This window comes from Humulus lupulus, chromosome 9, assembly GCF_963169125.1.
Source record: "Humulus lupulus chromosome 9, drHumLupu1.1, whole genome shotgun sequence".
Taxonomy (NCBI): Eukaryota; Viridiplantae; Streptophyta; class Magnoliopsida; order Rosales; family Cannabaceae; genus Humulus; species Humulus lupulus.
Genome location: NC_084801.1, coordinates 7,163,539 through 7,177,261, shown reverse-complemented (window position 1 = coordinate 7,177,261; position 13,723 = coordinate 7,163,539). Strand labels below are relative to the sequence as shown.

General features: G+C 36.0%; 1 protein-coding gene across 1 annotated transcript; it reads left to right on the top strand.

Moving 5' to 3' along the window:
* The first annotated feature begins 1,632 nt into the window (after nt 1-1,632).
* LOC133800654 (wall-associated receptor kinase 2-like) lies at nt 1,633-4,835 on the top strand. The gene is made up of 3 exons (XM_062238682.1): nt 1,633-2,286; nt 2,654-2,803; nt 3,432-4,835. Exons 1-3 carry the CDS (start codon nt 1,641-1,643, stop codon nt 4,571-4,573), a joined length of 1,938 nt encoding a protein of 645 aa, XP_062094666.1. The 5' UTR covers nt 1,633-1,640; the 3' UTR covers nt 4,574-4,835.
* Nucleotides 4,836-13,723: the final 8,888 nt, after the last annotated feature.

The following is a 13,723-nucleotide window of genomic DNA, read 5'->3' as shown; positions in this document are numbered from 1 at the left end:
ACAAATAAACATTCAAAATTCAAAATGTAACAAACTCCTCATTTGTGGGAAGAATGAGAGATTCCCGCGCATGTTGTTGAAGTTGTGTCTGACTTAGTCTCCTCTAGCTAGTTGGTCCACCTCCTACTCACTACCCATGCAAGTGCTGGTTGAACATGCATGGTGGTAGGATATGCATGGTGGTAAGTTGAACGTGCATGGTGGTAGGAGATGCACTTCTCTCCTCTAACATGCACTCTCCTCTAGCATGCCATGTTCCTCCTTGAACCAATCTCCTTGGCTTCTCCTCGGACCACCTTGGCACCTCACCTTGAACAACATTGGGGCAACCTCATCTTGGACAACATTGAGGGAACCTCACCTTGGACAACATTGAGGGAACCTCACCTTGGACAATATTGAGGCAACCTCACCTTGGACAACATTGAGACAACCTCACCTTGGACAACATTGAGGCAACCTCACCTTGGACAACATTGAGGCAACCTTCTTTAGCATCTCCCAAACATGTCCGATCGAACATTGTATAGACTTTCCTTATGAAAGTTTAAGTCTACATTCTCTTGCATGAGACTCCTCCTCCTTAGCTATTTACCTTGGACACGTTCGAGCCAACACTTAGAAAACCTTGGGAGGCTTACCTCCTACACACCCTTGGGGTCTCCTAGGACCACCTCCTCCTTGGAGTCTCCTAGGACCACTCCCCTTAGCTCTCCTAGGAGGCACTCTCCTTTTTTTTGGGTATAACAAAAGTAATTACACCAAGAGTGTTGAACACTTCAATGATTAAATTAAATTAAAATATATCAAAAAAATTAAATTATAATGTTATTTATAAATTTTTAAAAAATAATAATGTGATAAATTTTTAGAACAAATAATCATATTTAAAATATAAAAATTTATAATATTATTCAAATCACACTTCTAACAATTAAAAAAGTAGTTTGTTTTTTTATAGTAGACAAATGTTATTGTTTATGTATTTACATAGTCACAATGATTCGTTATTATTTAATATAAATATATATATTTATATAAGTTATGTAAAAAAATATCATATTAATAAAAATTAATATTATGTATTATATATTATTATATTAATATAATTTAAAATATTATGTTATATTCAACTGTATATTTACAGTTTTAATTTGTTAATAGAATATGATGTTGACAGATTCTTAAAAAAAAACAAAACTTTCATGGCAACGGGCTTGACGAAGTCACGAAGACTACTGTTGTTATTATTAGACTACTGTTGTTGTTAGTAAAGGAGCTTAGAACAAGTACAAAGCGCGTTACTAGCTTATTATATATACTTCTAACTTATACAATTTTATTAAGAAATAATAGTAATGGAAGTGAACAAATGGTTTTACTTCTGCTGCGTAGCTTTACTGTTATGGCCATGGATTTCGATTCCGACGACCACAATGGCCGAGAAAACAAGTACTACGGCGGGTGGTACTATAGTAAGGGCGCCAAATTGCAAGGCAAGATGCGGAGAAGTAGAGGTCCCATACCCCTTCGGAATCGACGACGAAAACTGCGCCATGAACAAAGACTTCTTGCTCAAATGCAACACCACCGTTATTGACACTGATTCTCATCCTAATCCTAAACTAATAGTTGGCGAAATGATCGAAGTTCGCAGCATCCATGTCGACGATGCCACTATGAGCGTTACTATACCCTACTCCTTTGACTGTTATCATAAGAACGGTAGTTTGGCTCGCCGCCTCGACGTGGGCGTCGAGTTGAGGAGCCACTTCACGTTCTCAAACTCCGAGAACAAGCTCTTGGCCTTCGGCTGCGACACGCAGGTGTTCATGAACGCCACCGAGTACAGGTTCGGCAGTGGTTGCATCTCGCTCTGCGGTGAAAACTTAAACATGTCGACCGAAACCTCGTGCTCGGGCTTCGGCTGCTGCCAGACATCTGTACCAAAGCATCTCAAGAATTTGTCAATAGTCATGGGCAGCATAAATAAGCACATCGATGTCAACTCGTTCAACCCTTGTGGGTATGCGTTCTTGGTGGACCAGAGGAGTTTCGACATCTCCAAAATGCGCCTGGATTTTCTGCCCGAACAAGTGGAGAATTCTAGCGTTCTGCTTGATTGGGTTGTGGGAAAGCAGACGTGTGAGGAAGCTAAATTGAATACATCTTCGTATGTGTGCGGCGACAATAGTGATTGCCACTATTTGGAGAATGGTGGTGGATATGGTTGTCGGTGTTTGGAAGGATATAAGGGAAATCCTTATCTCAAGAATGGATGCCTAGGTACGTAAATATGTAAAATGTGCTAGTGAAGAGAAATTGATGAAAATTTAATTTTTTTTTTAAGTGATTTTGCTCTCTTATCTACTTTTGATAATTTTTTGCAAAATGACTTGTTTAAAATTTGACCAATTGTCTAAATATTTTAACTAACTGTTTAAAATTTTCGACCAACTGTTTTAATTTTTCGACCACTTGTTGAAATTTTCGATTAACTGTCCAAATTATGAGAGGTCATTTTGCAAAAAATTATTAAATTTATACTAAAATGTAAAATAATTTTAAAAAATAAGTCATTTTGCTGAAAGACCCTAATTAGAATATCTATATTGTTTTAGTGTTTTAGACTTTAATTTATCTTTGGTGTTAGATATCAATGAATGCTTGGAGCCAGAGAAATACAAGTGCAGTCGATGCCAAAACACAATGGGAGGTTACAAATGCAAGTGCCCGCTTGGGATGCATGGAGATGGAAAAAATGGAAATTGTAGAGGATTTAGCTTTACCACAATTGCTACAGGTAAAACAATAGTATTGAATTAACCCATGCCCATTCATTAATTGTGTAAATTTTGGTCTCATAGTATCTACGCATATCTTATCATGCAAAATAATATATATGTATGAAATATTTTTTAATCGTTACCTATAAATGTCTATTAATAATTATGATAATGTAACAACATAGTAACTTGTTATACATATAAATATCTTTTTGCTATAATTAATGTTGTTTCCAACTAATGAAATATCAGTTATATTTAGAAATATTAATTAATAACTATAAATATAGATTATTGATCATAATTCAATAATTAATATTAAAGTAACTATTCATAGTGAATAATAAAGGTGCACCCATATATATATTTGTTTTTCAAAATATAATACAATTCCAAGACCGAGTAATGTTTTCATGCTATTTGAGAGGGATTCACACATCTCTTGATGATATTTTTTTTTTCTTTCGAGTAGTATAAATATAGGTAGTGTGTTCAGTCTATCTAACAATAATTATATATTATAATATGTGTATAAATGTCACCTCAGGTGCGATTAAGCAAATTAAGGTGCCTTGTAACATTATTTTTTTTCTTATTTTGCTTAGGAGATTTTTAATCATAATTTATTGTTGTTGGCATTTACAGTTATTGGGGCAAGCATTTTTTTGGTTATAATAGCTTTACTCCTTTTCTACGACTACAATAGAAGAAAAAGGGAGAAAATATTTAAACAAAATGGTGGTTTGGTGTTAAAGCACCAAAGAGTGAGAATCTTCAGCAAAGCAGAGCTGGCCAAAGCAACCAACAACTACAGCCAATCTAATTTCATCGGCCAAGGTGGCTTTGCTTCAGTTTACAAAGGAGTTGTACTAAATGAAACTAGTACTACTGCTACAACTACTCAACAAATAGCCGTGAAGAAACCGAAACTTGATAAGGACGATCAAAACAAGAGCATACTGATGAACCACCAACAATTCCATGAAGAAATCGCCATTGTTTCCCAAGTCAACCACAAGAATGTTGTCAAACTCTTAGGCTTATGTCTTGAGACAAAGATCCCACTTCTAGTTTACGAATTGGTACCAAACGGAACCCTCTCTCAACACATCCATACTAAAAGATCATCTTCATCATCAGCCATGTTAAGGCCTTGGAAAACTCGATTAAGAATTGCTACAGAAACTGCTCAGGCCATTGACTATTTGCACTCTTTGGCTCACCCTCCAATCATTCATCGAGACATAAAGTCGACCAACATTCTCTTGGACGAAAACTACACTGCCAAAGTGTCTGATTTTGGTGCCTCGGTGTTGATACCTCCAGGCCAAACTGGTATAGCCACAACAGTTCAAGGGACTCTTGGTTACTTAGATCCAGAATACTTGACTACTGGTACACTGACTACGAAGAGCGATGTTTACAGCTTCGGTGTTGTTTTGGTGGAGCTAATAACTGGAGAAAAACCAATCTCAAATGGGGTTAGAATTAAAGCCAAGAGTAATAATATCATTCAATATTTTGTTTCAACAATAAGAGAGAACAAGAGTGAGAGATATGTGGAGAAGATAGTGGATCCTGATGTTATTTATGACGAAGATCACGAAAAAGAGATAGAGATAGTTGCCGAGCTTGCAATGAAGTGCTTGGAAGGACATAGTGAAAGAAGGCCATCAATGAAAGAAGTGGTAGAAGAGCTTGTGGAGCTTAACAAGGTTAAAGGAAATAATAAAGCTCAACAAAACGAAGAAGAGACATATCAGTTACTCATCGTTGATCATGATTAGTCATTATTTTTCATTAGCCATGTGAATATTAGTTTAGAATGATCAAGTCGTCAAGTATACCATATTTATTAGGAATCAGCATTATTTTATCTTTCTTTACTGTTATTTACTTTGTTACCGTTGGTTGGTTGTTACCGTTATTTTGTCTGTTAGCTAAAGTGGTTATATGTTATAACCAATTCTGTTAGACACAAACAGACGTTTTAGTACGTATATAACTTTGTATCCAACTCTGAGTTTTTCTCAATTCAACATCAATAAAGTTTCTCCATTCTTTTACTTTCATTTCGCAATAAGGTACCAGAGCGGGAAGGTTAAGCTTTCCCCGTTCGATCCAGATTCCAGCTACCCGTGTCCTTGTTCCGGCGAAGCTGTGCACTTCTTTCTGACGAATCTTCCTTCTTCTTCTTCATCTTCCGCTGCATTTCATTTTTCTGGTAGCTCAATCGTGTTCGATTCTTTGAGTTCCAGAAATGTCGACAGATCCTCAAGTTCAATCTCCGTCCGATCAAAGCACGATTCCACCTGGTGATCCTCAAACACCTTCAGCTCAAAGCAATCCAAGCCTTAATCAAGAATCCCCTTGAAGATCCGGCCAATCCTTATTTTCTGCACCATGGAGATAATCCAGGCAATACTCTAGTCTCACAACCACTCACGGGGCAAGAGAATTACGTATCGTGGAGCAGGGCAATGCAACTTGCCATTTCAGTCAAGAACAAGATCGGTTTTCTAGATGGTTCTATCTCTAAACCCTCAACTTCTGATCAAAATCTTTATACTGCTTGGATTAGAAACAATAACATTGTGATTTCTTGGATTTTAAACTCTGTTTCAAAAGAAATCTCTTCTAGTATATTGTATGATGAATCTGCTTCAGCTATTTGGTCAGATTTGAAAGTTCGGTTCCACCAAAGAAATGACCCTCACATTTATAATCTGAGAAAAGATCTCATGAATTTGAAACAAGAAAATCAAACTGTTAGCATGTATTTTACAAAACTTAAAACTATATGGGAAGAGCTAACCAATTACAGGCCGAGTTGTACATGTCACGGATGTACTTGTGGAGGAGTCAAGAAACTCCAAGAACACTACCACATGGAGTACATCATGTCCTTTCTCATGGGACTTTCAGATTCATACTCACAAGTTCGTGGAAGCATCCTTCTCATGGATCCATTACCTGAAGTGAATAGAGTCTTCCATCTTGTGACTCAAGAAGAACTTCAAAAGGGCAATGTTTCTACTAGTACAGATTCTAATCATGCTATGGCATTTGCTTTTAAAGGTGAGAAGAACACTGGTTCTAAAAATGGCAACCAAGCTTCCAAGGGTCATCCACAAAAGAGGAATAGGCCATTCTGTAGTCATTGCAACATGCTTGGACACACCATTGAGCGTTGTTACAAGATTCACGGCTATCCACCTGGGTACAACAAGCAAAACAAGCCTGCTGAAGCTAGTGCAAATCAGATACATACCAATGATTCTCTTAACACTGTTCCTGCGGATAATCATACACTCCTGCCACAATTGACAACTAGTCAATATCAACAGTTGCTGAATCTCCTTGCATCTCAACAAACTGGTATGAATAGCACAGAACCATCCACTTCGATAGGTAACTCAGGTATCATTTTATCTCATAATTCCAAGCTCCCTTTAAATAATTCATGGATCATGGATTCTGGAGCAACACGGCATATTTGTGGTAATATGAATCTGTTTCAATTCTTATGTAAAATACCTACCACTAAACTAATTCTACCAAATAATGATTGTGTTTTTGTATGTCAAAGTGGATCGGTCTGTTTAAATGATGATATCATACTTAATGATGTATTGTATGCCCCAAATTTCAAATACAATATCATATCAGTGAGTTGTCTTACTATCAATGCACCTATTGTTCTGCATTTCACATCTGATTCTTTCTTTATACAGGACAATGTCAACAAGAGGACGATTGGAAGGGGTAACAATATCAACGATTTATACATCCTTGATACTGCACCAACACCCTCTTCAATACTTTCTGTTTCAGTTGAGACCTGGCATTCTCGCCTTGGTCATTTATCAAATAAACGCTTAGATTTACTCAAAAATGTTTTACATTGTAATACTTCTGTTTTGCATAAACTTGAGCCTTGTTATGTCTGTCCTAAAGCTAAGCAAAAGAAACTCCCTTTCAATAATAATAACAGATTTGCAAGTCAGATTTTTAATCTTGTTCATTGTGATGTTTGGGGTCCATATCATATTACCTCACACACTAATCACAGATACTTTCTTACTTTAGTTGATGATTACTCTAGATTCACATGGGTATATTTGATGCAATATAAATCTGATGCTTTGACCATTATTCCTTGTTTTCTATCATATGTTCAAACTCAATTCCATTGCATTTTTAAGACATTCAGATCTGATAATGCACCTGAACTAGTATTTAAGGAAATTTTCTCTAGACATGGCATATTACATGAATTCACATGTGTGGAAACACCTGAACAAAATGCAGTGGCTGAAAGGAAACATCAGCACTTGCTCAATGTGGCCCGTGCATTGTATTTTCAAGCTAAAATCCCAATAAAATTCTGGTCTGAATGTATTTTAGCTGCTGCATATCTAATTAACAGGATTCCCACACCCTTGCTGAAAAGAAAAACACCATTTGAGTTACTTTTCAATAAAACACCTGCATATGATCATTTAAGATCTTTTGGCTGTTTAGCTTTTGCTTCTACATTATCTGCTCATAGAAATAAATTTTCACCAAGGGCTAGAACTTGTATCTTTATGGGATATCCACAAGGAGTTAAAGGCTACAAACTTTATGACATAAGTAACAAACAGTTTTTTATTTCTCGAAATGTTGTGTTTTATGAAAATATTTTTCCTTTCCATAAACTCAACAGTGACCCTCCTCACTTGGATCCCTTCTCTCAATTGGTACTGCCTAATCCTATAATTACTGATTCTGCGTGTTGTGATTTCCCTCCTATGCATAGTACTACTGTGACTTCTTCTCCTCAGGAACGTGAGATAGATACAACAGGAGAACTAGAAATCGATTCTGAAGCATCTCCCAACACTTCAGATACATCGCATCAAGATCAAATCCCTCCTGTTCCTAGACGATCCAACAGAGTCACTAAACCTCCAGCATACTTGAGAGATTTTGAATGCTCTTCAATCATTCAAGACAACTCCTCCATACCTCATCATTTATCTAAATTCATTTCATACTCTCATTTATCTTATTCTTACAAAATTTTTATTTTTGCAGTATCATCTCACAAAGAACCACAACATTATTCTGAAGTCATGCAACATGAACATTGGGTGAAGGCCATGCAACTGGAACTCAATGCTCTCATCACCAACAAAACTTGGACTGTTACAGAATTACCTACCAACAAAAGAGCCATTGGGTGTCGTTGGATATATAAAGTCAAGTACAACAGTGATGGGAGCGTAGAGCGGTACAAAGCCCGACTTGTTGCTCAAGGTTACACGCAACAAGAAGGGCTTGATTTCTTTGATACCTTTTCCCCAGTTGCTAAGATGGTTACACTTAAATTATTGCTGGCTATTTCTACAATTAAACAGTGGCACACCTTACAATTAGACATTAATAATGCCTTCTTAAACGGATACCTTAATGAAGAGGTCTACATGACTTTACCTAAAGGACTGACTCTACATACTTTTCCTAATGCAGGTTCTAATCTAGTCTGTAAGCTGCACAAGTCCATTTATGGACTCAAACAATCGTCCAGACAGTGGTACAAGAAACTCACGGATGCGTTGCTTCAGGAAGGTTTTCAGCAATCACAGGCCGACTATACGCTATTCACAAGAGGCATCAAAGACTCCTTCATTGCTTTACTCGTGTACGTAGATGACATAATCATTACAGGGCCCAACATCTTTGTTTTACACAAGCTGCAAGACTCCCTGCATAAGAAGTTCAAGCTCAAGACACTCGGCAATCTCAAATATTTTCTCGGATTCGAAATTGCCCGAACAAAGGACAACCTGTTTCTTTCACAGCGTAAATACACACTGCAACTACTTGAAGACACTGGCTATACAGGCAGCAAGCCAAGTAAAACTCCCATGGATCCCAAGCTCAAACTTGACAATGATCATGGAGAAGCACTTGACAACCCCTCTCACTATCGACAACTCATAGGACGTCTACTATACCTCACTCTATCTCGGCCAGACATAACGTTTGCAGTCAATTGCCTCAGTCAATTCATGTCCGCGCCTCGCACAACTCACCTCCAAGCCGTTCACCATCTCCTTCGATATCTAAAGGGAAGTCTTGGCCAAGGACTCCTGTATTCTTCTTCTTCAACTCTGCAACTCCGTGGATTTTCTGACTCAGATTGGGCATCTTGTCCAATTACCCGGCGTTCCACAACTGGTTTCTGCATATTTCTGGGTGACTGTCTCATTTCCTGGCGCACAAAGAAGCAGCCCACCATCTCTAAAAGCTCTGCAGAGGCCGAATATCGGGCATTAGCAGCCACCACAAGTGAAATCACTTGGCTCCAGTATCTCCTTCATGATTTCCATATCCCTCAACCAAATCCTTCCTTCATTTACTGTGATAACCAATCCGCAATACACATAGCAAATAACCCCACATTCCACGAAAGAACCAAACACATAGAGTTAGATTGCCATTTTATCCGAGACAAGATCAAAAACTCCACCATTAGACTTATACCTATATCTAGCTCTCTACAATTAGCAGATGCCTTTACAAAGCCACTCTCCTCAACTGTTCTAACTTCACATATCTCCAAGATGTCCGTATATACATATACGCTCCACCTTGAGGAGGGGTATTAGGAATCAGCATTATTTTATCTTTCTTTACTGTTATTTACTTTGTTACCGTTGGTTGGTTGTTACCGTTATTTTGTCTGTTAGCTAAAGTGGTTATATGTTATAACCAATTCTGTTAGACACAAACAGACGTTTTTGTACGTATATAACTTTGTATCCAACTCTGAGTTTTTCTCAATTCAACATCAATAAAGTTTCTCCATTATTTTACTTTCATTTCGCAATAATATTTAATGTATCTGGATACGATATGGAATCATCAGTTTCTCTCAGTTAGTTTTTGTCATTAATGGCAACTAATATAACTATGTGTGATCCCACTTATAAATATATAATTGATTTAATTTATATTTATTTCACAACTAAAGCAGTACAACCTTGCCTCATTTCATTTAGTCACTCACTACTATAATATATTTCTTCAAGGGAAATTCTTAGTTTTAAATTTTTTTAAAATTTTTTTAATGTTAATTTTAACTGAATATTTTTATATTTAACAAAATATTCTTATATTTAACAGTAGAGTATAAACATCACTTAAATTTAAATAAAATAAAATAAATAATTTAAAAAATTAAAATAGGATATTTTTGAGATATTTTACAATGATAATTATTTAAAAATAATAAATAAAATAATTAATTAATTAAACAAATTAAAATATGATATTTTTGAGATATTTTATCATGATAATTATTTAAAAATAATAAAAGCACATGTTTTATAAATTAAATAAAATTTAATTAAACTTAAAATCACTTCTTAGAATAATATCATATTAAAAAATATAATATAATCTACTGTTAATTAGCAACAACATGCTTTTAAAAAAAAAACTAGCAAGAAACTTAAATTTAAAATCCACGTATAATATTTAATATTACATTAAACATATAATATATAATCTCTTATTGTCACTCTCAAATTAAAAATCTAGAACAAACATAAACTTAAACAAAAATAAATAAATTATTAAATTAAAATAGTATATTTATTTGAAATTTATATGATATTAATATAAATTTAATAAAAATAATAAATAAATTTTATAAATAAAACTAAGGAAAATGACATTGCACGTTATTTGTATCTAGTAATTATATATATATATATATAAATATACTAGGTATAAGCAACGTGCAATGCATGTTTTTGCTTAGTTTTAAAGTTGTAAACAATGTTTATCATTTTAATAAAATCTAGTTTACTGTTTTTAAAATATATATATAATAATAAAATGAATTATAGTTCTATAACAAATATAGATACGTTATTAATTATTCATTGTTACAATCATAATTGTCACTCAATCCTCTATAGACGGTCTACAGTGATATGGGACTAAAATACTGTTTTACCCCTCATTGTATTTTATCCTTAAAACACTTAGTTCTTTGTAAATGATATTTCAGTAAACTAATATTAATTACTGAAATGAGATCTCTATCATTTAGCACCTTGAACCAAACTAAAAGGAAATCACAATTTCACTTCTTCATCAGAAACTATAGATGTTCATATCTATGATTAACACTCCCACTCAATTATACTACTGAGTTCCCAAGATGCAAGTATGGGCTAGTCCGTAGGGTAAGCTGGTAACGAACAAATCAAAGAACTCAAATAATACAATTAGTTAGAATACTAACCACTCAGAATTGAGATTGAATTGACATATGGTCAACTATATGATATGACTAGAATAGATAATAACGATATGTTTGCTTATCCTATCAGCTGTCAATATCGGTCATGTCCGACGTAAAAAATACATCCGATCTTATCTACTTCGCTAATGTTCTGGAAAGAACATAACACTACAATGTGTAAGTAGATCATATCGTAGATTGACAAGTCAGTATAAATCCTGTGCACTGACTAATCTTAGAACTAACTTATTTTTAATATATAATCATGTTTATATTTCACTGTGATTACGTCACTATAAATACGATTAGCTATATGCTCGGGATTTAATAGAAGTTTATATTAAACAAATAATTATAAAAATAAAACATGTGAGCAAAGTGATTGACCAAGTCAAAAAATAATTTCTATTATTTTATTGATAATAAATGAGATTACAAATAAATTGAGTTTTAATTAGGGCATAAAACCCTAACAATAATAAGGATCCGTCAAGACAGAAGTCTCAAGAATCTATTGTTCAACAATTGACTGTTGACTGTGAATTTAGCCAACGACGTAAGAACGTCAACTACGACAAACCTTCAAGAGAATTATAAACGACAACAGACAGTTTTTATCAATGAAAGTAAATAACACGAGATTTTATAGTGGTTCAGCCCCGATGATCGGTAATAGCCTAATCCACTTAGAGATTTTATTATTGTATTCACACTCAAGATCAGATGAACCGTGTCAACTGAGTTTCTTCAGTGTAAAATAGTCCAGAATACAAAAAAAAGGGTTCTCTCAGGGAAAATGCTTTCTCTCTCTAGAACACAGGTTAACTCTTGATTTTTCCGAAAAAAGTCCCCTTATGATCTTCCCAACTCTCTATTTATAGACCTGGGATTCTCAACTGATATCCCCTTTAGATAGGGATATTTCATTATTTTCCTAATATTTATATTACAAAATAAATATTCAAAATACAACTGATCCCTAAATTCAAATGATGATTGAGAGATTCCCGGATGCTTGGACCAATTCTCACTGAAGTAGTTTCGGGCAGTTTGACGTAGTCTCTCATGCATGCTGACTACTCTTCAAGCTTTACGTAGGTCAAAGGTGGTATGTGCATGGCTCTCCTCGGACCAAGGTCGTCCGAGGGTACTTACTTTGCTTCTTACTTCGGGCAAATTCGAGGCATCCTCCTTCATTGTGCCCGATCGGACACAATGGTTGTCTTCTTTGGCTTAAGGTGGTTCAAACCACCCTATTTTGGCTCCTTCAGTCAAGGTCCGATCGGACCTTGCACTCTCCTCCTCGGACCAAGGTGGTCCGAGCCATCTCTTCTTGCCATCTCCTCGGAGCAAGATGGTTCAAGGCACTCCCATAGGTGTCTTGTTCGATCGGACACAATGCCCCTCTCCTCGGACCTAAATGGTTCGAGCCTTCTTCGTTCAACCAAGGTCTGATCGGACCTTGGACCTTTCTCCTCGAACCAAGGTGGTCCGAGCCACCATTTACATCTCCTTGGACCAAAATGGTCCAAGGTACCCCATAAGCATCATGTCCGATCGGACACAACTTTCTTCTCCTCGGACCAACATGGTCCGAGCCTTTCTTTGTTCAACCAAGGTCCGATCGGACCTTGGAATCTTCTTTTACATACCATCACCTTGGACCCAAATGACCCAAGGTATCTCCTATGAGTATGTCCGATCGGACATAGTCCTCTCCTTTTCAACTAAAGCTCGATCGGACTTTAACATCTTCTCCTCGAACCAAAGTGGTCCGAGGTATACTTTTCCTCACCTCATTCAAGCCCAAGTGTACCTCTTCCACATCATACCCGATCGGCCATTATGTGGCTTTCCCCTTGAGTAAAACTTGAGCCTTGGTCATTCTCTTTGAACTCATTCGAGCCAAACTTAACAAGAGGTCCCCTAAGCTTAGGTCCGATCGGACCTATTGCTTTTATACTTTGAACCAAAATTCAAACCTCCCCTTCAACTTCTTGGACTTGGCTCCAATTTAATTATAAGGGTCTTCAAACTGAGGTCTGAGCCAAGCAACCCCCAGTCCAAATATTCTCTTCGATCGGGCGTATTTGGCTTGACTATCTGTCCAATTCCTTAACTAATGTATTAGGCCATTACTAAGCCAGATCACCCCACTAACTCATGCCATGTGTCAATTTTACTGCCACGTCATTCTTTTCAAATTTTTGGGATAACACTGACGATGAAGACATTGAAGAAATTATGAGCAAGAACTTGAGCCTCTTGATGGTGATCATAATAATGATGGGGATGATCATTATTGTTCTGATGAGAGTAGTCATACTAAAAATGCTGCTCAAATTATGAGGATCGAGTTTTTTGTCAAGGAAGCTCAAATTGATTAAGTACTAATATTTTTCAAATTCTTCCTTGCAGATTCCATTGGAGGCATCAACACATGACCTTAGTTAGCTGGACTTTTAAAAGATGCTTTTGGGCTTCTGAAGCTTCAAAAATACTTCTGCTGCTGGTTGGGTAACCACTGAGTTTCAACTTTTACTTTTAAAAAGCTCTTTTAATAGAAGCCAACTTTAGAAGCTTTTTCAGGAAGAGCTTCTTAAAAAGCTAAAAGGAGAAGCAGAAGCTCAGCCAA

What these genes read in the sequence shown, in the direction of transcription:
- LOC133800654 (XM_062238682.1), top strand. Translation starts at nt 1,641, where the DNA reads ATGATCGAAGTTCGCAGCATCCATGTCGACGATGCCACTATGAGCGTT. An exon ending in TCTCAAGAATGGATGCCTAG is followed by an intron (nt 2,287 to 2,653) that starts GTACGTAAATAT and finishes CTTTGGTGTTAG; the next exon opens with ATATCAATGAATGCTTGGAG. An exon ending in CTTTACCACAATTGCTACAG is followed by an intron (nt 2,804 to 3,431) that starts GTAAAACAATAG and finishes TGGCATTTACAG; the next exon opens with TTATTGGGGCAAGCATTTTT.